General features: G+C 31.3%; 1 protein-coding gene across 10 annotated transcripts in view; it reads left to right on the top strand.

Moving 5' to 3' along the window:
- LOC111421651 (uncharacterized) overlaps positions 1-25,865 on the top strand; it is a 45,349-nt gene extending 19,484 nt beyond the window's left edge. For 2 of the 10 annotated variants that reach the window (XR_011641500.1, XR_011641502.1), the window contains 3 exons: positions 1,412-11,120; positions 11,970-18,472; positions 18,536-25,865. Coding sequence is in view for 1 of the 10 variants with exons in the window: in XM_071199022.1 (XP_071055123.1) it covers positions 10,789-11,120; positions 11,970-12,879 (1,242 nt within the window). In the remaining 9 variants the exon portion in view is untranslated. Of the gene's footprint in view, positions 1-1,411 lie in introns of all 10 variants that reach the window. The other 8 variants (XR_011641504.1, XR_011641503.1, XR_011641501.1 and 5 more) reach the window with 8 other exon arrangements.
- The last annotated feature ends 586 nt before the right edge of the window (positions 25,866-26,451 follow it).

The raw sequence follows: 26,451 nt of genomic DNA, 5'->3' as shown, positions 1-26,451 counted from the left end.
TTAAAATCAAATTAAATCAAAACAACTTTTAAACTTCAAACTTATTTTTATTCTATTGAAAACATTTTTAATGAAACATCCTATAATGAAATGTATATACAAACATTTAATCGTTTCGAAATAATCTTAAAAGAAAATGTATGAAGGAGTTTTAATAAGTAACTATTAAATTTAAGCTTTCACTTAGTCCTTTCGATAGGGGAAATCTTCTCAACTAGTCATTTTTTTTATAACATTAGTATATTACAAAGTGTTCAATTAAACTATGTGTATTACAAATTTGTGAGATAGGAGATATTATGATATTATTAATGAGATATTAAAGCTTACCTCTTAATAAGTACAGCTTTTTAGTAGAGATGAATTTTGGGATATCTCCTTTTTTTTGGCAAGGATTTTAACTATGACTTTTTTTAAATGTTATTAATGGCAAGTAAGCTTGATTTCCATAATAAGGATGCTGGGAATACAAAAAAATTTCAATATTAACATATTAAACTTTTGGTTTGATTTCTTCAATCACTATTTTCAATCTTCTAATACCACTTATCACCATAACTTTAGTTTTCGACATGCTCATCTTCATTACAAAATCCTTTGTACTCTCATTCCATTTATTTATATTTAAACTTTCATTTAGTACTTTTTTGCCTCTAGCTATAATAGGCATGTAATTCCCTAATGCTCCTTCTATAATCTAGCTATACGAGATTTTCCTATTTTTATTCTTTTATTACCATTTCCAACTCTTCCATGGTTATTATAACTTTCTTGAAATGATTCCATTTGTGTTCAACGTCGCGCATCTCCATTTAAGTTAATTTTCATCCAATTTCTTTGTTAGAATTTCCTCGCACCTTTTCCTAATTATATTCTTCCACAATAAATATATAATTTTGTATTTGTAAACAATTGAAAAGGTAACCCTGAAAGTACTAATAATCTGTAGCTTTCAGGATAATTTCATATTTTCCATGCATCTTTATAGGTTTACTTTAAATACTAAATATACATATCAGCAATATATTGAATTCAAAAAACACTTTTAAGTATTCAAATTGCAACAAATACATCTGTAACAAATCACCGTTGTCACTTCTGATGAGTTGGGTAATAAATTTTTCTCCATAATCGTGTTTTCTTCTATGATTTCTTGTTCTTTGGTTCCAAAATTACCCAAGTTTTACCCAACCTCGAGTTCGATTTAAATTTACATTAATAATGAAACTGCTAAAAAGTTTTAACATAAATGAATAACCGATTATAATTTTCTACTATTGTGCACCATGTGGAAGCATTCACAATAATTATTTTGCCTAATAATTATGAAGTATTGAATAGATATAGGATATAAATTAATGAATTACAATACTTATTAATTAATTAATTAACGTTTTTCTTTTTGTTTCAGCTTGTGTGCGAATTGCATGGATTTCAGATGGTCAATCGTTGTGCAACTACAATGGGGCCATTACATTAATAGTAAATATTTTGTCGGAAATTCAATAGAACTTCCTTCTGGTCTATCTAATTACGAAAAATGAAAATTGATGCTGAACGTGACTTTCCACTGTCACATGTGGGTTATTATCAGACCACATAAATTTGTGTATTATTTCCACAATATGCTGCAGAGATATCTCAATGATTTCATATTTGTGATGTGTAGTTAGGAACCAGTCTTTTATGGCTGTGCTATCGATAGGTACACAAGTGTTCTACCAAGAATAATTGCAAGAGAGTTTGAATAATTCTTTGTGGAACACATGTGTACGTGCAACTTGTACATTTTGGGATCTGCGTTTCTGATCATTTGTTTTATTAAGATTCCCAAAATGTAACTCTTTCTTATAACTCTGCTTATTTTTCTGTGTACTGGATATCATGCAACTCTTCACACAATTATTATGAGTCGTTCACACTTCTGTATAACTATCATTTTTAAAATTATAACCAAGAACCTAAATATTAATAATATAAGTTTCACGCAATGTTTTGAATTTTCAAGAATATCATGATGCTATCATGTGTAAGTCATGATGCTCAATGTCCATAATAATTGTTTTGAAAAGGACTCATCTTGGCCAATAAGGTTAAGATGAGGTTTTTTCAAGATATATTTCAGAATATGACGTATTTCACCATTATGATTACAAGATATGAGCCGATCTTGCTTATAAAATACAAAGGTTGGTTTTTTACAACTTTGTCGAAAATTAAGATTACTTCTTTATGGTTCCAAGTCAAACAAAACAGGTCGAAAAAATAAATTGAAACACCATTAAAGTTCAAGCTCTTTGTTATTTCTTGCATTTTGTTGTTTTTCTGCTCACCAACCTGTTTGCTTTATAATTAAGTGTTGCACCCAAGCTTTCAACAGTCGCCGTCATGTAAAGACGCATTATTATCTATTGCGCTTCTGGCTTGGTAATAACAAATTCGTTAATTTCTGATTATTTATCTTTGCTTGTCATTTTTTCCTCAATATATTTTTAACTATAATCAAAGTTCATTATAACAGTTGTTATTTAAAGAACTTAAATAAAATAAAATGAAGTTGCAAGTTAAAAAAACGTTGAACGTTCTGTGTCTACATATAAAGTCAGTTTATATGTATAAATTTATAATTTATATTATATCATAAATTTTGAGAAATGTGATCGAATGATTTTTGCACATCATTCCAATTAAGTTCTTGTTTTAATTTAACCCAACGGAAATGATCAATATCATTTTGAAAAAGAACTGCTTGATTGTGTAGAAACTCTAGCAAAATGTTTGAAGATTGTTTTTCAAAAAACTGTTCTAAAATTCTAGGACATTTATCCTGTGATAGAAAGTAGGATTTCAAAGGATCGTATATTTTCAAAATTAGCTGCCAAAAGAGCTACCCAGCGCGTTTTACTGTAACCAAGTATTTTCTGATATTCGACTTCCGCAGTTTCACAAAATTCTTTAAGCATTTCAACGGGCAACAAGTCGGCAGCTGTTTTAATGGAGTATAAATATAGCCTATCGCGTAGAAATGCGTTCATGATAAGATTCTGACAATTGAGTTTTTGGCATATAACGCATTTTCATAGACACTTGAAATTATATCGAGTACTTTACATTTTGTACTCAATAAAATATCTAAAGCAATATATTCGCCAGATTTCAATTTGGAATTTTGTAAAACCGTCATACTGAAATCTTTCTAGATATTATTTGTCGGTACGGTAAAATTCAAATTATCGTACAACAAAACTGGTAATCAAGATGGTAGCACGTTTAAAATTTGTTATCAGTATAATTACATATTATTCCATTTTATTGTCATCTTTAACATATCAACGTTGGGAATTTTAATGTTGTTCTTTATTGTATAAAGTAAACTCGGCAAATCAATTTATAGTTTACAATTAATTTTAAAGCTTCAATATCGAACTGTTCGGTATGTTGTAAATTCGATATAACTTTCTTCATATCTTTGTAATATTCGGTCAAAATACTACCGCAAGTTAATAGGGTGGTATTCTTATTATTGTTTTTATCAACTTTATTGGTAACTTCGTTTATATTGATAAAATCGCCAGGCTTGAGAAATTTATGATATGTTACCAACAAAAATTTCAACGATTCTTTAGAAAATTGAAAGGTTGCATTTTGTTTTTCAATTGCAAACACAGCAAATTAAATACAAAGATGTAATTAAATTTTTACGCGCTGCTTCGAAGTTCTGGACACGGCATGAATTTTTCCTTCTTACTCATAATTTTATCTTCTTTTCCTGGCTCAATTTTTTTGCAATGCTTGGCCATCCTCCTCACTTAGATCGAAGGAATATTTGTGCATCACTGTTTCCAGCATCTGCACCTCCGTTTTATTCTCAACCCCAAGCCGGGTGTACTGCATTGGGAGGTTGCCATATTTTCTTTTTAAAGTCTCGTTTTTTGGTGTATACAACAAGCTTATGATTATGCAATTTCCGTTTAGATTTACACTTTTCAAACCGTATCTAATTCAGAATTATTATTAATAAAGGAAAAGAAACTTAACGGGAAAATAGGTGTTTACATACCACGTATAGAGTTTTCGTTGGTAGATTTATGGAGTCAACACACATCCAATAAAGTACAAGGAGGTGTATTCATTTTGATGCTAAATACCATAATACCTTCTTCTTCTTGATTATTATCACTCAAATTAATTGTAGCCATTCCTTTTTGCGATGGTGGTGGTGGTTGTCTCTTTAGATTTTTAGGAATAGCGTCAAAGTCCAACTGAAGGTGTACAATTTTTATCTTTTTAGCAACAATTTCGTCCTCTTCTACATCATCATTGCTGTAGTTGTTGTTGACTTTCAATTTGGGGAAATTAGCCATCCTCATCGACACTTAAGTCAAATACATACTTATGCATTACGGATGCCAACATCTGCACCTCTGTTCCGTTTTCAACCCCCAGCCTCGTATGTTGGACTGGAAGGTTTCCAAACTTTCTCTTCAGTGTATCATTTTTCGGGGTATACAATAGTGTAATTATCACACAATTCCCCTTCGTTGTAATACTTTTTACACCATACCTCATTCAGAATTATTAATAAAGGGAAAAAAAGAAAAAGAAACTTACCGGTAGAACAGGTTTGCACACCACATGTAATGTTTTTATTGGCACATTCATCATGTCAGTACTGCTAACCAGTAAAGTACATGGTGGTGTAGACATTTATATGTTGAATAATTTGCTAATTAAGCATAAATGTGGATTATCTTAATAAAAATCATTTAGTTATCGATGTTTTGCAGATGTATTCGCTTTCAATTTTTCTGTTATTTCCAGATTTATCTCCTCATGACGGATCAACTTTCTAACGATTTAGTATCTAAAATTAAACGTGTTAGTGCAATAATTAAAACCAAGAAACAGTTTGTACATTGGGTAAAATTATTAAACAGTATAATTTGTACAATGCGAAAAATTATTAAAAATAAAGTAGGGGAGACCGGCTTCAGTAGACCAATTAGGAGTATATTGTTTATCGAAAATTGCTTGAGATTTAGATATTCTTACATGATCACCTACATTGAATTTACGTTTAAGAAAATTGCTAATTTTAATATTATTAAATAATGTGGAAAGTAATTTTTTTTCATGCTTTTGCGTAACTTCAATTGGCTTCATTCCGATTGTTTTGTGTTGTTATACTTATTTACAATGTCATCTAAAATATCAATCCATTTATAATTTCCTCTGTAACTGAATTCTTTCCACATCATATTCTTTAACGTACTATATATACTTTGCCGGCCGCCAGCTTCTACACTTCATATAATTAATAGCTGACCGCCAGCTCTTACAATTCATGCAGTTTTTTTGTAGTTGTTCGAAGTGTCCAGCACTTGGAACAACATTTTATTTTCGGTGCTGGACAATGTTTTTGCCAATGTCCAGCTTCCAGACACCACCAACACACCTGGGGTACTTGGAATGGTATAACATTCCCAGTATCCCAAGTTGCATCATCCTCTTGTTCTAAAAGAGGAAGAAGAAGAGGTTATGTAGAGAATCAATTACTTTAATGAAAAACAAAAAAAAAAAACTTACTACTCATCTCTGCTTGTTTACTACTCATTGCTTTCATAACTTGTTCTAAAAGAAGAGATTATGTAGAGAATTAATTACTTCAATGAAAAAAGCTTACTGCTCATTGTCCTTGTATTGTGATTTGTATTTAGGTACATACGAATGTTAAAATCAATAAAAAACAGTTATCTTTGAAAAGGTTTTTTTTATGTTACAAAACCAAAAATTTTTACAAAACAATTTTTATTTTTTATTTTACAAAGGACTATCATTTAAAGTTTCATAACACATAATATCAGTTGAACTTGTTTTAGGTTTTCTTTTCTTCCTTATTTCTTCAATTTTTCTTTCACGTTCATCTTGTTTTTTATGGTTTTCTATTGATGTCTTACAAAAGCTGAAATGTTTTTCACATAAATTACATCAAATAGTGGCCATGTTTATGTTGAAATAATATTGAATTGAAAAGATATTTTCCTATTTATACTGTTGTTAGAAGTGTGGTGGTATAAGATCCCATTTTTTTTTATTGATTATTTTTCTTCTCGTAATACTAATGATGTAATAAAATTATTTACATTATGCATCATTTTCAAACGATCACCATTTCGTTGTAAAATTTCAGTACGACATACTTTTAATTTTTCTTTATAACTTTCATTATCATTTTTAATTATATCATTAAATCTCATTTGTTCTACTTCTTTGTTTAATCGATCAATTATTTTTTCTTCTGAATTAATTATTTCGTATGCAGGTATTAATCTTTCTTGAGTTTTTGTTAATATTTCATTTAATTCTTTGTTGTGTGCTGTTAAAATTACTGTATTATTTATTAATATTTCCATAGTCATTCTTGTTGTTGAATTTGCAAATTTTCCACTCAAATAATTTAATTTCATTGTTGCAAATATCATTTAATATTGGTTGACATTGTCCAAAACACCTTTCCATATTGTTTTTACAGGTTTGATATAAGATACTGCTAGAATTATATAGAGTCTCATAGTTTGAATATACAATTTCATATTGGTCTTTGTAGTAATATTATCTTCTTGTTGGCCATTTAGCCCATTTACTAATAATAGTAGAAGTGGGAACACAATCATTTTTTTCAATCTTGTTGTTAATATTGCTAGAACACAATTAAATGACATTAAGTGTTGCTTCAATTTATATATGTTTGTTTCTTACCTGTTTAAACATGTTTAAACTTGTCCAAACTTGATTTATTATGTGGTATCTTATTTATGTGTTAGTACAATTTTTTATAACCCCAAGGTCTTGTATCTGTGTAAGAATAAGATACTATTCTCTTATCATCATGGCTATTCAACGCTACCTTCCTTTGTTGAATGGTGTATACATTATGTTTTTGATACCGAATGGAATTTTGTTGAGTAATAAACGTTTCATTATTAAATAAGCATTGATAATAGTTTTCAAATGTAAGCGTTTTTAATGATGATGATTTTGCACCTTTTTTTAGCCTTTTTGCTAACACCAACATTTGATATAATTGTATCAATTTCTTTCTGATTTTCACCTGTATCAATAAGTTTCTTTTCAATTTCACTGATTTCACTTTCAGAAATTTGAACTTTAATTGCATACATTTTAGATAGACATTTCATAATACGACCGTTGTTCTCCTCCTTCATCAAACCAATTTTTTTTTTTGGTTTTTTGGGGAATATTATAAACGTTGTTTGCTGGATAGTCTGATGTATCGAAACGATCTAAATCATTTTTAATTTCCTCATAAATATCTAATACAAAAAAATGATATATTAAACTATCGGTATTAGTATATAGTAATTTTGCATTGCTTCCAAATTTTTGTAAGATATAATTGTAATGAAAATCGTAAAGAAATGTTTTAGAAATATCTAAAATTGCCATCCCAGCGTATATTGGTTTGTTGAAGTGAATTCTAATTTTTTTCATTTCAATAAGAATTAAATCAGAATCAATAATTGTACAAATATTAAAATTTGGTTGAGATCTATAATATTTTGCGCCATAACGTCCAGACCATTTGTTCACTAATTTAACGTCTCTATATTTTCGAACGTTTTCCATAGTTTTACCGAAAACTGCATTGTTCATTAATTTAAAGAAATTTTTTATAAATTCATTTATATTTTCTTTTCTCATTTTAGTGTTTAAATTTATATATTTTGATAGCCAACTCAGTATGTTCAGAACTAGATGTTCTGAACATAATGGTAAATCTTTATGTGATTCATATAGCTCTGTTGGATAACATAAATCAACTTCGTAAATGTAGCCAATAGAACTTTCTGTTGATATATTTTCAATGCTTGGTATTGCATATACCGATTGGTAACTTTAATTTTAGGAGATACACCCAACACGGACGTACGTATAAGTATACTTGTGTGTGTGCATATGCGCGCGGAGTATGTTTGTGGGAGGGGAATCGCAAGAGTAGTGGATCGGAGAGCAGTCAGTCGTTTGACATCGTTCAATGATAAGCAATATTATAAAAATAATAACTAATATAATAAATGAAATTCAAATAAGACAAAGCAAATTCTTAACTCTAAAAATAAAAACAATTCGTAAGTAACTGAAATAAACTTTGTAAAACAACAAATAAAACAAAAAACTATAAAAATAAAATATTTTTTATATTAGGTGTTCAAATAAACCACCATTCTGTGCTAAACAATAGCCCAATCTATCGTAAAAAGTTCGCCTTACATTCGCTAGTATATCGGGACTAATATCCTGTATACAATTGCGAATTTTTGTTTGTAAGTCATCCAGATTGGTTGTCCTTTCTTCATCAAAACCATAAATTTTCGATTTTAAATATCCCCATAGAAAAAAATCAGTGGGGGCTAAACTGGTGATCTAGGCGGCCAAGTTAACGTTCCGCAAATAGATATTACACGATTTGGAAATTGTGCGTTAAGATACTCTTTAACTTGCCGGCTGTTGTGAGCCGGGCAACCATCTTGTTGGAACCAGATACTTCCAAATTGAACATTGTCTAATTGTTGAAGCGATGGGATTACGTCATTTTGCAAAATGTTTAAATACTTATGACCATTTAAATTTCCTTCTATGAAAAAAGGACCGATAATATGGTCACCTACTAAGCCAGCCCAAACATTTAATTTTTGGGGATATTGTGTACGAGCCGCATAAACTTTGTGTTCATTGTCACGACTCCAATATCGAGCAACGCTGGGATTATGCCGACCATGCAAAGGAAATGTAGATTCATCGGTAAATAAAATGTTTTTTATAAAATCAACATTTCCGTTGGCCATTTCCATCATAGTAAAGCAAAATTCCGCCCTTGTAATATTATCGTTCTCGCAGAGTTCCTGACTTTTTTGTACCTTGTACGACCTGTACCCGTGTTTCTTTAATGTTTTTAGGACGGCAACATGGCTGATAGCAAACGTCTCCGCAACTTGTCTGCTTGACTGATTTTTATTGCGTTCAACATCAGCACATATCGTCGTATCACGTAACTCATCTCTTTTACCCCTTCGTAATTTGTGTTTCTGTGGAGACACACATCCATGTCGCTCAAAGTTTTTAATAATATTTGAAATTGTTCCGCGACTAGGCATTGATCTGTTTTCATAGGCCACAGGAAACAAATTAATTATTTGGGCTACAGAATTGCCACCATAAAACCATTTTATAATCTGTACCTTTTCCGCTACAGTAAACAACATCTTAGTTTTTTTTTGCTAGGGTTAACTGCAAAGCGATGCGACCAACTTCGCCTCTCAACAATCTATGAACGATTCAATTTGTGCATTACCCCTACGCTTGTTTATCCCCCACTTAACGACACCGAATATACACACACACGTATACTTATACGTACGTCCGTATTGGGTGTATCTCCTAAAATTAAAGTTACCAATCGGTATGTTTCTTTGTTAACAGGTAACAAACAAATTCTACCTTCTAACTGAGTACTAATAGATTTAATTATAAAATCAGATTGAATTTGTATTTTTAAAATTTAAATGACATTGGTTATGTGCAGCACCTCTAAAAGTTCCAGTTAAATGACAACGATCTGTAACTTTTAGATCTTCATTTTCAATGTACTTCGAACACTGCTGCAAGCGAACATTAAAGCACTCGTGGACTCTCTCAAGCATCGCTTGAGGTATGCGCTGAATTTCCTCGCGAATTGATCCTTTCAGGTCTAGCAGGTTTCTGGGACGATGTTGAACACCTGAGCCTTCAAGTAACCCCATAAAAAAAAGTCACAAGGCGTTAGGTCAGGGGACCGTGCTGGCCATTGCTACCCGAGCAGTATGGGATATGGCACCATCTTGCTGGAACCATATATGCTCGAAAGCCCTCTCTTGCAATGCTGGTTGAAAATAATTCTGAATCATGTCGGCATACCTGTTGGAGTTCACAGTAACCGTACCGCCATCATCTTCAAAAAAATATGGACCGATGATTCCAAGTCGTGAGATAGCGCACCACACAGTTACAGGCTCACTATGAAGACGTCTTTGGTGAATTTCATGGGGATTGTTTTCACTCCAGTAACGAAAATTCTATTTATTCACATTGCCAGACAAATAAAAAAGTGCCTCGTCACTAAAAAAAAACAATGGCGTCTGGTGAAAGACTTTCCAAGATGAGTTGACATGTTGTTGTTCTTGCACAACAACCATCTTGTAAGGATGGAAATGAAGATCCTTGTGTAGGATTCGACGAACACTACGGTCAGACATTCGAAGGGCGGCTGCATGTTTACGAGCTGATCTTTTAGGAGACTGCAAAACTGATTGTCTAACCGCATTGATGTTTTCAGGTGTAGGGGCACTACGAGGTTTTCCGACCCGTTTTTTCACAACAGAACCAGTCTCTCTAAAGTTTTTACCCACAACAAAATAGACTTTCTGTCCGGTACCGACTCACGCGGAGGAATTTGAAATCGCGTTCGAAAAGCACGCTGTGCCGTGACAACCGACTCATTGTTGCGAATGAACGCTTCGACCGCATAAGCTCTGTGCTCGTTCATCCACGCCATGATGGCGACTGGTGCCTACGTGCCGAATGCAACGTAAACTTCCCCCTCTCCTGCGTCGACTGCCGCTATCCCCACTACTCTAAGGCTAGGCGCACATAAGCACACAGACGCAGGGCAGGAACAGTGCAGAAAAACTGAACGTGCGCGTAGTTACGCAGTAGAGAGCGCATATTATAATGCAGTATTTTACTATCTGTGCAATGGAAGACACCGATTTAAGCTCCGATTCGGATTTAGATGCGTTAATAAATTGTACGTTATTATATGCAGCTACAAAACTCAAGAGAAAAAAAAGGATATGGAAAAGCAGTTATTTACGAAAGCGTGAAACTCATGGAGAATTTCGTTTGACTTCAGAGTTTTCAGATGACCAGTTTACAAATTATTTCCGAATGAATCGTATGCAATTTGAAGAAATACACAATACTATTCAAAACAAAATCTATCATGAAGGCAGCCGTGCACATAAAGAAATAACAACAAAAGAAAAACTAGCGGTATTTCTAAGGTAACTTTTTATTGGTGAAAATATGTTATTAGCGATATCTCTATAATAAACAAAAAACTTGTTCTGAGACATTATCATGTAAATCGGAGGTTTCTTGTCGAAGTGTTGATCTAGGTGTAATTTCAGTTGAAGGATAGTCAAAGGATTCAAAGGAAAATTGAGTTGAAGATGAAGTTTGTGGTGTGGGTACTGTAGAGGGTAAGGATTCGACGGGTTGAGGTTGGGATAACGCACAAGGACTAAATGGTAAATTTAAATTTTCTGCTTCAGAGGCAGATACAATACCAAATATTTTGCTTTTTACAAGATGTTGTAAATGAATTGGGAATCGCTTGGTTGTTTCGTACATACTCATAAAAAAATGGTACCGTTCGTCATTTTTTTCGATTTCAATTCTTCGCTTTCTATGCATATCCCTTTCCATACTTCGATGCTCTTGACGTGCTAAAGAAGCTTTAATTAAATCAGCAACATCACAGCCTTTTTTTCGTTTAGGTTTAGGTGCAGTTGTGAGCGTTCTGTGCACTTCTGCTTGGTCCTCGTCATTCTCTCCTTTTTCTTCTGTGTTTTCAATTTCAACTTCTTCTTCTTCAGTCTGTTCATTATCAAATTTATCTTCTGTTACATTGGTTTCTCGTGATCTATTTTGCATGTGCGCCAACAAAAATTCCATCTGTTTTTGATATTTCCATAGTTTGACACTTTTACCTCCTCCAGCACCGCTTTTCGGTTGTCCGTTCTTCTGCCTTCTTAAGGCGTCACGGTGACAATTACGTAATTTTGTCCAAGCATCTTTCGCTTCTTCACCTGTTAAATAAAGGTACGCTATTGAATACTTTTATATTTCAGATATTTGGCGTCAGGGAATAGTTATAAAAGTATTGGATATAGCTATAGATTAGGAGATCGCACAGTATCTAAGATTGTGAATGAAGTATCAGCGGCTATATGGGAATGCCTGCAACAAACTTTCTTACCGGACCCCACAGAAGAACTGTGGAAACAAATTGCAAAGGAGTTTGAGCAAAGATGGCAATTTCCACATTGTGTGGGATCGATCGATGGCAAACACATAGTGGTCAAGAAACCGGCCAAAAGTGGATCTTATTTTAATTATAAACATACTTGTTCTATAGTACTAATGGCAACTGTAGACGCAAACTATAAATTTATTACGGTAGATATCGGGTCAATGGGACTATTTAGTGATGGGAATATATTTTCTAGCAGCATACTATACAAGAAAATACAAAACAAAACTCTTAAGCTTCCGGAACCAGATATGATTAGCGGTGGTGAAAAAGAATTGCCTTATGTTTTTGTGGGGGACGAGGCTTTTCCATTACTAGAAAATTTAATGAGACCTTACCCCAAAAGAAAAGTTACAGCGAATTATGAAAATAAGGTATTCAATTATAGATTATCGCGCGCACGACAAACAGTAGAATGTGCATTTGGGATACTAGCTGGGCGATTTCATGTTTTTAGAAAACCATTTGAAATCAAACTTGCTAGTGTTGATAATGTTGTTAAGGCAGCATGCGTTTTACACAATTACCTTAGAATGACTAGTACTGCTACAAATGTGGAGGATATTGCTGATGAAGAACTCCTCTCCGACCAACTAACTTCAATACGCTATAATAACTCGCGAAATTCAAGAAATGCTTTCTTAGTACGTGAAAATTATACACACTATTTCAATACTACAGGTGCTGTACAGTGGCAAAGAGATAGCATATTACGAGGAAAATATTAAACACATTTACAAAAAGAACATATAAAGTTACTTATAATAAGTTACTTATAATAAGAACATATAAACTATTTTCATACTTACCATTGTTTAGTTTTAATTCTCTTGCAATATTTACCCAAATTTCATCTTTAAGTTTAATTTTCATATAGTCAGGGTTATTTGTATTATATAATACATCATAGTTCCGTACCATTTCTATTAATTTTTCGCTGATACTCATTTTCACTATTGATCACTACTTACATAACCTTAAATATTAAGATCATAAACATTACAAATCCCTCACGTGTCGCTAAAATCTGTGTATCGTTTACTGCGCCACACGTTTCTGTCTCGCAAGTTACTGTTCTACCCTGTACTGCGTTGTAATATGCGATTTCACGTCAAAATGTACTGTACACAGATTTCTACCCTGTACTGCGCTGCGTTGCCTGTGTGGCCTGGGTCCTTTTGTGCGCCTAGCCTAAGTGTCTCCAGTTACTTACTACCGAGCAACGAAAATAGGGAGGTTATTTTGCCGCACCCTGTACAATTTATCAAATGTTGATTTAAAGCAGTTTCGCTCATAAAATGGTTAATGGTTTAAACAAGGTTCACATAAATACTTCTTGTTTTTGGATTTGCTAATTTGATTGTACAATAATGGGTGTAAATTTTTAATAAGAGCAAAATGAAAAATTTTTTTATTATACGAAACGATATTGTGGTAATCATCATCATCATCATCAACATCATAGTCATTACAAACTGTAAACAGATTAATTGTTTCTTTAAAATCATACTTGCTTAAGTAAGATGGTACAACTTCTTTCCTTTTGCAATCATTGCTTCTAGTATATGTATTAATTGAAATGTTATTCATAAATTCAAATGGGTATGTCTTTTAATCTTATAGGGAATCGAAATACCATCGTACTTTAAGATTTCACTAAAATATGGATATGATGATGTTCTTGATACATTTTGGTTTGTTCTACATGGAAATTTTGCAGCTACAATTGACCATAAAAAACAACAAACATCATCGTTTTTGATGTTAATCACAGCTTTAGTTTTTTTAATTAATTGAGGAAGTTCCTGATAGGTTGAAGTACCATAACTAATAGGAGAATAGTTGTTGATGTTTACTTTTAAATGTAGAATTTCAAATAAAGCCCACCCTGAATCTCGTTCTTGCAACGTATCAATTATATGTTCATCATACCAAATTTTCAATTTTGTGTTATCAATTATTTCATTTTTAGTATTAAAATACTTAATGTCAGTTTCAGCAGTTTGAGGTTTAATGAAGTTATAATACAATATAACATTTATTTTCAATAAAGATCTTTGAAGTGCTTTTTTTATTTGGTTAGAAAAACATGTGAATGCTTTTTTAAGGAAAAGTTCAGGGTCTACACTATTGTAATTTACAATGAGTCCACTACAAATTCTACCCTCGAAACATGACTCTAAATGTTCCCATTTTGTATTTCTATTACGTTTAATTGTTTTTCTATCCTTTAAATTTCGAAGTTTATCTCTGTAGAATTTTAAATGTGCTAAATTTAAAATATAGTAAGAAAAGTTTTAGAATTAAATTCCACATGAAATGAAGTAGTAATGTATTAAATCAACCAAAAGGTAAAAAAAATCTGTCCAAATTTAGGGGACCATCACCCTTCATCAACCCTTTGAAATGCCTCAATTGGTCTCAACTTGCTACCAATTAAAACCATTGGTACACTCCTAACGTATACCAAATTTGGTTTTGCTAGCTTAATGTATTACGAAGATATTCAATGTTTTGAAAATTTAAGACCCAACTTTGAAGGCCTATAACTCCTCAGGGGTACCAGCCAGTATAGAGATAAGTTCCGTTAAATCATCTTAATTTATTGTCCTCTACATGTCCCTGCTCTGTGTCGGTTCTTATGTGAATTACCCTGTATAACAAATATACATTCATTAAAGAACAATTTAATGAATTAATAGAATGACCATTACAGTGATAATTAACTGAACTTTTTTTACGTAATTCTTCAAAATTTGAACAATTAAATTTCTCTACATCTATTATAATATTTTCTGAAACAATTTTTTTAATCGATTTTTCTTGTTGAGTCCTTTAATTAACATAATACAATCTCCAACAATGTTTCTAATATAATTATTTATTTCATCAGCTTCGATAAGCCAAAAGTTGCTCCGGATCACGATTCCAATTCAATCCATGAAAATTTTCATCTTAACCATTTGAAATGTCTTTGAATTTTATGATACTTGATACGGTAACCGTACAAAGGTATGATAATCAACATTTTTTTAACATCATAAATTGCCAATTCTCTAATATATACTTCACTTTGTCCGTATTGAAATCCTTGAAAGTCAATGACAAACATTTCATTTATTTTTTTTAAGATTTTCATCACACTAGTCAACGTTTGTATGTTGTGAAGTATTTTGATTATAAGGAAATAAACGTATAATATTATAAGGTATAACTACAACTATTCTTTCAACATTTCATTGAGAATACCGCATTGATCAGTATCCCATAAACAAAAATTAGATTTTCTTAAACAAAAACTACACCAATTGTTGATATCCCTCATGAAATCAGCAAATTCATCTATTTTTATTATGGCATGGTTAATTTTTCCTTCATATGGCGAAAACCTAATTCCTCGTTCACTATTACAAAAAATCATTCATAACTATATAATGGTTATATTCCATTATGCACTCCATGCATACACCCCCATATAAGGTCTCGTAATAAATGGACCACACGCATAGCTCTTCACCCCTATAGAAAATAACGTCGCTGTAAAAGTATAAGTAGATTTAGTGAAAAACATTTCAAAACGTGTTTCAATTTTTTTACCGGTAGCAGTGTTCATAATTCCTAAATAGATCACATATTAAATTATGATCCATTTTTTCATTAAAAATATCCTTATTAACATCCTGAATTGCGTTCAAATCATGGTTTCTTATATTTATGATAAATTATCTGTTTTAGTATGATTGAACTAGAATTAAACGAAATAACAAAACCGGAGGTTTTAGAATCATTAAAATTAGAGATATTAAAAAAAGTATTTGAAGCGAAGGCGAGTTGCAGGGTGGAAATGGAAGATTTATTTTAAATATACTTTTTCTTATCAAAATAGTCTTGTGTATATTTATTATAAAGATAAATATACACAAGACTATATATATTTTATAGTCTTTATATTTTTATCCCTTATGAATACATTCATTACTAAATTTTACTATTAAAATCCTTTTAATTATTATTAGATTTACATTTAACCTATACATTTAAACTATTTTGTCTTGCCACGGAACTCTACCACATCCATTGACAAATTCCGTAAACTCCTTTCGGATGAGCAAAGCCTCAGTTTTCGGTTTTTGCCACCTTATCTACCTATTCGCTGTAGTCTACTCCTGACATCAATTTCATCATCCTGGTTACCTATTTGATTTCCGTTTTTATATTCCTTTTGGAAAAAATTATGCAATGCACAACTAGCTTGTACAATTAATTTTGCCTTCTCAGCGTTTAGGGGTATTGTAGCCAGTAATAGTTTTTCTGTTTCTGAATCATATTAGATACATTATTTTTTGTTTTTAATTTGTTACGTTTTTTTTTGTGTCTCCTTGATTTAATTTTTTCTTTTGTGTTCATTTCTACCTTTTATCTGATTTATTTGTTATCAGTGTAGATTGGGTTGCATAAAGTTTTGGTTATTTTATTAATTTTATTTTTAGTTGTTCATTAATTAGTTTCGGGAATTTAAATGTATATATTTATATTTATTAATTTGTTTTTTTTATTTCAGCGGCGTATATCTGGAACTTTTATTCCTTTCTCCTTTTTTTTTTTTTGTTAAGTGACGTTTTGATTTTTGTGAGAGAGAATGCGTGTTCTTGGATGGTTGCGTGGGGGTGATATGAATGCCTTGGAGAGTTTTCCGGTCCTCTTTGGTAACCAGCGTGTATCCACGCGGATGTTTAAGAATTTTGGTTTTGGGATTCGCCATTTTTTTTAAAATTTTATTACGTGGTCGAATTACCTTTCCGTTTCATCGGAATTTATCTTATCATCCAATAATAATTTTGGTATCGATTTATTTCGATTACCTCAATTTCTTCGGATATTTCCGGATATTTTGTGTTTCACAAAAATCTTATTTACTGGTTAAAGCCTCGACCACCTGAGGTAGGTACCATTTTTTTTTACTCTCCTTTTACCATCCCTGGTAATTCTTTATATTATTTATCAAATTCGTGTGTTCCTTATATTTTTTTTTGTCAATTTAACTTAGGCTTTTTCTCTGGTTGGGTCTCTTAACGAGAAGTAAATCCATTTATTTTTGGAATTGATCGAAAATCCTTAATCGAATTTGATTGAAGTCAATAAACAAAAAAAAATAATCTTTCCTGCTGGAATCCAGATGGTTTTTGCAGTTTTCCTGTCCTTCTTCGTCAAGGCATAACATTCCGATTCCAACAAAAAGTTCCGGATTACGTCGCTGTCGCTGAAAACCAGATACATCTTTAAGTCATCTAAAAAAAAAAAATAATAAACAAGAAGGGTGAGATTGTAAAAAAAAAAGAATTGTTGTTATTGTACTTACATTTATCATTTTTTTTTACTTACGGTTATTAGTTTTTTTTTACCTTATTTCTGCGCCTCATTTTTTTTTTATTAATTGCTTTGTACAAGTAAACAATATTAGCACGTTTGTATTATTTTACTTCGTTATTTTTTTTTGGTATTCGATTTCAGTTTGAGCTCAATCGTATTATTTTTAATAAACCTATTTATATAGGTTTTACTGTATTGGAGCTATCGAAAACATTAATGTATTCCTTTCACTATGATTTTGTTAAACGAATTCTAGACAGTAAATTTCATGTTCAACTTATGTATATGGATACAGATTCCTTAATTTATAAATTTAAATGCAAGCTTAAAAATTATTCTATTTATGATGCTATTCGCGATAATATTGATTTATTTGATACCTCGGATCTATCTTCTAATAACATTTGGAAAATTCCTTTGATGAATAAAAAAGTTCCAGGTAAATTTAAGGATGAATGTAAGGGAGATATTCTAACGGAATTTATTGTATTAAGAGCTAAAGTATACACATTAAAGATTAATAATAAAGAAATATCGCCTAAAGTAAAAGGAATTGGAAGAACCGCTTCAAAATTATTAACCTTTAAAGATTTCGAAAACGCTCTATTTAACGATTCAATTAAATTAAGCAATTTTAATAGTATTCGTTCAAATAATCATCAATTATATTCAGTGAATATAAATAAAATTTCATTGAGCAGTAATGATGATAAAAGATTTATTTCCTCTGACACACCAATAATCACGTTTCCGTGGGGACATTATAAATTATAAATAAAAACTGTATCTGCTTCTAATGAGTGGGGAGCCGCATCCGTATAATCATAACAGATTACTTTATGACTTTAATTCAAATAGAGCGATGGGAGATTATATTTTGCGGTCCATTCTTAGGGGGATCCTTGCGAATAGCAAGGGATCCCGACTATAATAATCTACTTTACGTCTGCTGTAAGTTATTGATTTTTTATTTACTTTTAAAAAAGTGGATTTTACATTTTCACTTTTTTTCAGTTATGCCTCCACAGCAGACATCTAACGATTAGATGATAATGAAGCGAGTTTTTTAGTTAGTTAGTAAGTTAAAACTAAAATATTTTACTTATAATATTTTATTGTTAAATATATTTTATTCTTAAATATAATTGTTTTTTCCTATAAGCTAATTCGAAATTAACATACATTGTTTTTCCTATAAGCTAATTTGAAATTAAAATTTCATGAACTTTTTCAGAGCAATTTTCTTTTAAAATAAATTTAAAATGTGAACGTTTCAAACAGAACGCGCACCACATAACTTCATTTTATGTTCATTTATTATATTATAATTTTATACACTTTATTTTTAATTTACCTGTAGAAATGTGGTTCCTTGAATAGAACACATTGCATCTTGTGAGTCATTTTATATTGAAATATTTCAAGCTCAAAACACTCTAAACTCACATTTTCAAGGCAGCGTGCATGCGTACCCAATTCATTCCAATTTGTCTGGAACCAAGTTTTCCATAAATCTAATACTAAAGTCCATGGTAGTTCTCTCAAGAGTTTCAACACATCTACACGGGTTTTTATGGTCAAATTAATTTTATCAAGGGCTAAATTCGCTAATGAAGATACATTGAATTGAACCATTGTATTTGAAGTTTAATTTCAGTATCGGCGGTCTTGGTTGTGTGGTAAGTCACTCTCTGTCTGAAAATGGGGGCACTTCTATTGGTCACGTGTGGTGGCGTGGGGTGGGGGACTACTTTCGTCAACGCTCATCCTAACCCCACCCTAAGGGTGGGGGCTTGGAGGGGCTCTGACGTCAGAAGTATCCTCATGCCATGCTGTGACGTCAGAAGTGTCCTCATTTTCTACCTACTAATAATGCTTTAAAATTTTTAAAATGCAGAGTATTTTCTTCGGGAATTGTTAATTTAACTACTTTATGATCACTACAGTTTAACGAATGTTTATGTAGTAGATCTTTTGAATTAAAATGGTTGAGACAACGATCACAAATAAATAATTTGTTTCTATTTTTGGTAATAGATTTAAATAATTGCGGTGCTAAATCATGTATTAAGCAGTAAAGATGCAAATTATTTTTTTCCAAAATTAGTAAATTACAATGATTATCTTTTATTTGTTTTGTATGATAATATGGTCCTACTAGTTCTAAAGCATCATTGAATCCGAAAACATTAATAGACATTGTGGGATTCTGTTTCTCAAATTTACTAATATCTGACAATTTAAGAGGAAAATCTAATCCATGCAAATTAAGATATTAGATCTTTTCAATATTGTAATAATTATATGATCGCGTTTCTATCGAGTTGATTTTATATATAGAAGCCAGTATACAATAAATAAAACACAAATTATCGTTTAAATTTCGAATATTAAGAATCGCTCCTTCTTTCCTATTACTTAAGTTACTTGGCAACTATATAGCTACCTCCATGGATGGGTGAATATTTATTGATGCAAACCAATAAATAATTGAGAGAGAGGAATGCCCAACCTGAACCTCGCTCGGCGAATTCGCTCATCTCAATAAAAAAAATAATAGGTAATTAATATACTTTTATAAAACAAAAGAAAGAAACTCACCTGAGCCAAAATTATCTCGATAAATTCGTTTAAGATTGTGTTGATACATGAAGATTGTAATATTACACGGTTGGGTGTATTAAAATATTTGATATCCTGTTCTTCAGTTGTGGGAATAATAAAATTACTTGAGATAGTTCTACATTCACTTTTACTCCACTCATTTTTTTTAATATGTTTCGGATTCTTGATTTAATGAGAGGAACACAATCTTCTAAAAAATTTTGTAGGTCTATATGCGTTAAATTGATGATCGCTGCCGTTCGTAATCGGGATTCGAATGCTGAAGCGATATCTTGCCATCTCACGCGTTTACTTCGTACCCTTCTATTTAACCCATCACCCCTTTTAATTAAAAATTGTAGAGAACGTTTTATTTGTATATCGAGTTGTCTTAAGTCACACAGTATTGTTTGATAACGCTTATAACATGAAAGTTTACTATTACCAATACGCAAACATTTATTAATTATACGTATATTGGTTTTATTAAATTAATTAAAAAGTATATAAAGATTAATAATCTAAAGTTATTTTTAAAAATTTACTCAATGTTTTCACATTTTCGAAAGCACAGTTACTGTTTATGTTATGGTAGTGATGGCAGGGATTTTCCTGTTTCTTTAAAACAGGACACATCCTATTCACATCTAAATTTATAATAACTAAATTTTTGAAATCTTCCCCAATCATCTCCCGCAATAGTCTCTCTTTTTGATGGCCCTTTACAAAAACCACCTCCACATCCCTCAAACGCTCCAACAAAATTTCCTTGAGAGAGGAGTATGGAACGTCCCCATCATCGTAGGGGATGTTATGCAAATTCTTCTCTTGTTTCTTTTCTGTTGAGATGCTGTTTGGCTATTGCAGGACGAAATACAAGATGGGTACCATCCGATATCGCCAATTCCTTCACTTTAAACCCCGTGGAGATGGCGAATACCTGAACATCCAATACTTTTATAATAATAATAAATGTCTTTATTTGTACCCAATAATTATAACTCAAGATAACATTAGAACATTAGAAAATAACTTAATTGTTATATCCCGAAAACAGAAGAGAAAAAAAAAAACAAACAAAAAGGGTTGAGAAGGGTATAAAAGGGCGAAGTTCCAAAAAAAGAAGAAAAAGAAAGGGACATCAAAACGTAAATCTTAAAAATAAAAAGCAACAAATAACACAACGCCAAAAATCATAATCATCCATCAGCATCCAAATACATAAAGAGTGGCTTGTAATTATTACTAATTTGATCATTTAAAATGGAGAGGTTATTATTTTTACTGTGTTTATTAATTTCAAAAAGTTCCAGAAGATCAAGTTTATAACCCTTAGAACATTCATGAAGTAATGTAACGTTTTCATAATCTATGCTATGGCCAGTCTCCATATGATGTTTATATAAATTAGACTGAATTCTATTTTTATGTTCATGAATTCTGTTTCCTAAACGACGACCTGTCTGTCCAATATAAATTCCGTTACAGTTAGAACATCTAACCGAATACACGCCATTTTTTTTAAGTATATTCCCATTTTTAGGGTGGTAATTAGATAAAAGCCTAATAATAGAACAATTGTTAGAAAAGGCTAATTTAATTTTGTATTTATCAAAAAAGCTTCTGGACACCAAAGATATTTCATTATATGAAATGGGTTTGTAAATATAATTATCATTCACCTTAACATCCAAAGGATCTTTACTCTGAAGCAATTTAAACTGTAAACCTTTAATAATACTTAAAGGAAAACCGTTATTCAATGCAAGAGTATGAATATATTTAAATTCCTCAAATTTATGCTCCTGTGATAAAGGGATGGCACGATTAATCAAATAACGAAAATTCGCCAATTTATGAGACATTGGGTGAAAAGAATCAAAGGGAATTGTTGTTGAGACCATAGATGGTTTCCTATAAATATTATAAGACAAAGAATTATTAATTTTAGTGAGTTCAAGATCAAGGAAGTTAAGTGAACACTCCTTCTCAATTTCTAAAGTAAAGTTTAAATTAGGATGTAAATTATTTATAAAATCGTGAAAATCATTTAGTGAAGCCAAATTCCCGTCCCACACACAAAATACATCATCGACGTACCTTATCCAATTGTATATTTTATTTCTGAAGGGATTAGAATTATTAATTATATGATTGTTCTCAATGTAGTCCAAAAATATTTCCGATAGAAGCCCCGATGGGGCATTCCCATTGGAAGTCCCTCAGAGACATGAAAAAATTCGTTATTAAAAGTGCAATAATTTTGCTTAACTACATGCTTCAAAAGGCTATCAAAATGTTCGGTGTTAATATTATTAAAGTGATTTTTAAACAAATGTGAAGTTAACTCAAGTGTCTTATCGATGGGTACGTTTGAATATAAATTAGTAATATCAAAAGAAACAAGTAATTTATTATTATAATTTAAATTTTTGGTTCGTTCAATAAATTGTAAGGAATTAGTTACAGAAAATTTAGCTTTGAAATCGATAATCTTGAAAATATTAAACAAAAAATCAACCAGTTTAGAAGTAGGTGAAGAATTAAAGCTTGTTATGGGTCGAATAGGCATATTGATCTTATGTAGCTTAGGAAGTGCATAGAGCCTCGGGAGAATAGGGTTCAAATGGATAAAAAATGAACTGTTAAAAAATGTTGAATTTTTAAAATTTTTAAAATTTTTAAATCTTGGCGTGAACTCGATTAAAGTTTCTTTACACTTGTTTATAAGTTCTCTGGTTTGTTTAATAATCTTATCCGTAGGATCGGATCTTAGTTTATTGTAATTATTGGAAGCCATAAATGAATATGTTTTGTCTAGATAAACTTTACGATCAATAACAACGTTTAATAATAATAATGTTTTTAAGCAAGTTAAAGAAGTTTTTCACTTTTAAGAAGTTTTATCTAGTTTTTCCATTAAAATATACTTGCAACATGGATTTTATTTTCAACATTAATGAAATTAATACAGGCTCATTACGTTGGGGTAACTTAACTAGAAAAACTAGAGGAACTAGAGAATCACGTTGTGAGTTGACATTATAATGCTTAGACGGTGCTATTGCGAAAATATGGGTGATAAAATTACTTCTACTTCCTCGATTTGTTTTTTGAATTTTAACCGATCGTTGCAGACTTCTTGCCAGTTCGGTGCATCAATTTCAACTAATTCGATCTGTACAACAAACGCGCATTCAGAAAACTTTACGCATGTTCCTCCACCGCGTTTTTTATTTTTTCTTTTTTTCCTCCTTTTACAACACTCTTCGGCTTTCCTATATAGATTCTCCAACTCAGTAAGTTGGATTGCACTCATTTAATTTCGATTTAAATCTTTTGGTTTCTTGTTCGCATGAAGAACAATACCAGCTACATTCGGAGGTTACAGATAAATTTACAAGAGCCCCCGCTTGCGGTAATAAATCGCTATTATCATTGCTATTAGCATATTTCCCGCTCCAAACAGATATTTTCAACCGTAAACCAGCGTTTTGACCTAAACAATTGATTAGATCTTGTCTGCTATCAATAAGATCCTCCTTAGTTTGCCCGAGAGATTCTTTTAATTCGTTAATTTCTCGAATTGAATTTAATCTCTTCATTCTTTCATTGCATTCTTCTAAATACTGCAAATCCTCATGAAATGTAATCGATAATGCGAGATATCGAATATTTAAATCTTTATTCATCAAACGGCATTCTATTAAATTTGCCGTACAATTATCACCATATTCGTCTAAATCCGTTACTGTAGACGATAACGATTCAATTGTTTTGTTTTAAATTTGGATTCCGTTGTTACCGAAGGTTTTATACTAGATAACGATGATCTGACTGTTGTTGTTGTGTGATATAGAGTTGGTGAAGACAATAATTCGGAGCTGAATGTTAATGTATTAGCTTTCTTCCTCTTGTTCTTCTTAACGGACTTTAAAAAAAGCAATTGTTTTAAGCAATTTAAAGCAATTTTAAAAAGAATTTGTGCACTGGTGTTTTTAATATTATGAACGAGAGAAGTCGAACCATTTTTATAATAACTTATATTAAAGTGTTCTGTTGCATCGATAGCGCTGATAATCACGCTAGCGATAAGACACAATATAAAATTCATACAATCTTTTGCACTAAACCTGTTAATGGTCTATATTGTAAGTAGTACAGCTAAGGGGGTTCTGGGACCGAAAACTCGATGGCATGCCTGATGGCCATGGGTTGGTTACCACTCTTCAGAAGGGTAGTTCTTGTAGTTGATACCCTTAAGCTGCTGAAGAACTACCCCGAAGAAGAAGTTACCTGATCTTACCTGTGACAGTGGTGGTGGGGGGTAGTTCTTGTACACGCAATCCTTGGTTAACCCCGAAGAAGAAAAATTTACCTGACTTTACCTGTGACTCTGACGTCACAACGTTTTATCTAGCAGAGGTCAACAAGGTTATTTAGGTCAACGGTGAGGTTATCGATAACACACAGGTCAAAGGTCACACGCTGTGATGTTGATAATTAGAGAAAGAGTGTAAAGGTTATGAAAATAAAACAAACGTATATTAACATTAATTACTGTTTTATACTTTTAATATCAATCCATTTATAATTTCTACATCATATTCTTTAATACTTTGCCGGCCGCCAGCTTCTAAAATTCGTATAATTAATAGCTGGCCGCCAGCTCTTACAAGTCATACAGTCCTTTGTAGTTGTTTCAAATGTCCAACACTTGGAACAACATTTTATTTTCGGTACTGGACAATGCTTTTGAAAATGTCCAGGTTCCAGACACCACCAACACACTTGGGGTACTTCGAATGGTATAACATTCCCAGTATCCCAAGTTGCATCATCCTCTTGTTCTAAAAGAGGAAGAAGAAGAAGAGGTTATGTAGAGAATCAATTACTTTAATGAAAAACAAAAAAAATACTTGCTACTCATCTTTGCTTTCATAACTTGTTCTAAAAGAAGAGATTATGTAGAGAATTAATTACTTCAATGAAAAAAACTTACTGCTCATTGTCTTGTTTGAAGATTTTAACGTTTGGATTCAGAACTTATCTCAAATGGAATATATATATACAACCGTTGAGTTAGGGAAATTTACTTATCAGATTTCAATCAAAAAAGTATTTTTGTCTAATAAGCACAAATGCAACGGAAACTAACAATATCAACATATTTTTTTTTAATTTGAACGTCAATGGTGGGTTATCGATAACTTACAGGTCAAAGGTCACATGCTGTTAATTGATGTTTATAAAATTATTAAAATTAATTGATGTTGATAACCAGAAAGAGAGTGTAAAAGGTTATGAAAATAAAACAACCGTATATTAATTTTACTTAAATTCAAATTTTTATTGATAGATGGTATAGTTGGATTAAAAGCAAAAAATTGTATAAATTATAGAATTATGTTTATCACATATTCATAACCATGCATCATTTTGGAGTAAAAAGTCAAAAATTTACATGTCCTGAGTGCAAACATCGAATTGCAACAAAAATTGAAAAGACAACAACTAATAGAACACATGTGAACAGTTTATTTTTATGCTTATTAGGGTAAGCAGTAACTTTAATAATTGATTGTTATTTATTTATTTTTTTATTACAGATGTTGGTTCTGTGTTTGGGTACCATATTGTATGGATTCATGTAAAAATATTGATCATCACTGTCCTTATTGTGATTTGTATTTAGATACATACGAATGTTAAAATCAATAAAAAACAATTATCTTTTAAATGGTTTTTTTTTATTTGTCCTTATTGTGATTTGTATTTAGGTACATACGAATGTTAAAATCAATAAAAAACAGTTATTTTTGAAAAGGTTTTTTTTTATTTTACAAAGGACTATCATTTAAAGTTTCATAACACATAATATCAGTTGAACTAGTTTTAGGTTTTCTTTTCTTCCTTATTTCTTCAATTTTTTTTCTTTCACGTACATCTTGTTTTTTATGGTTTTCTATTGATGTTTTACAATAGCAGAAATGTTTTTCACATAAGTTACACCAAATAGTAGGCATGTTTGTATTGAAATAATATTAAATTGAAGATATGTTCTTATTTATACTGTTGTTAGAAGCGTGGTGGTGATATAAGATCCCATTTTTTTATTGATTATTTTTCTTCTCGTAATACTAATGATGTGATTCAATTATTTACATTATGCATCATTTTCAAACGATCACCATTTCGTTGCAAAATTTCAGTACGACATGCTTTTAATTTTTTTTTATAATTTTCATTATCATTTTTAATTATAATAACATTAAATCTCATTTGTTCTACTTCTTTGTTTAATCGATCAATTATTTTTTCTTCTG

This window comes from Onthophagus taurus, chromosome 8 (assembly GCF_036711975.1).
Source record: "Onthophagus taurus isolate NC chromosome 8, IU_Otau_3.0, whole genome shotgun sequence".
NCBI lineage: Eukaryota > Metazoa > Arthropoda > Insecta > Coleoptera > Scarabaeidae > Onthophagus > Onthophagus taurus.
This window is presented reverse-complemented; position numbering and strand designations above follow the sequence as displayed.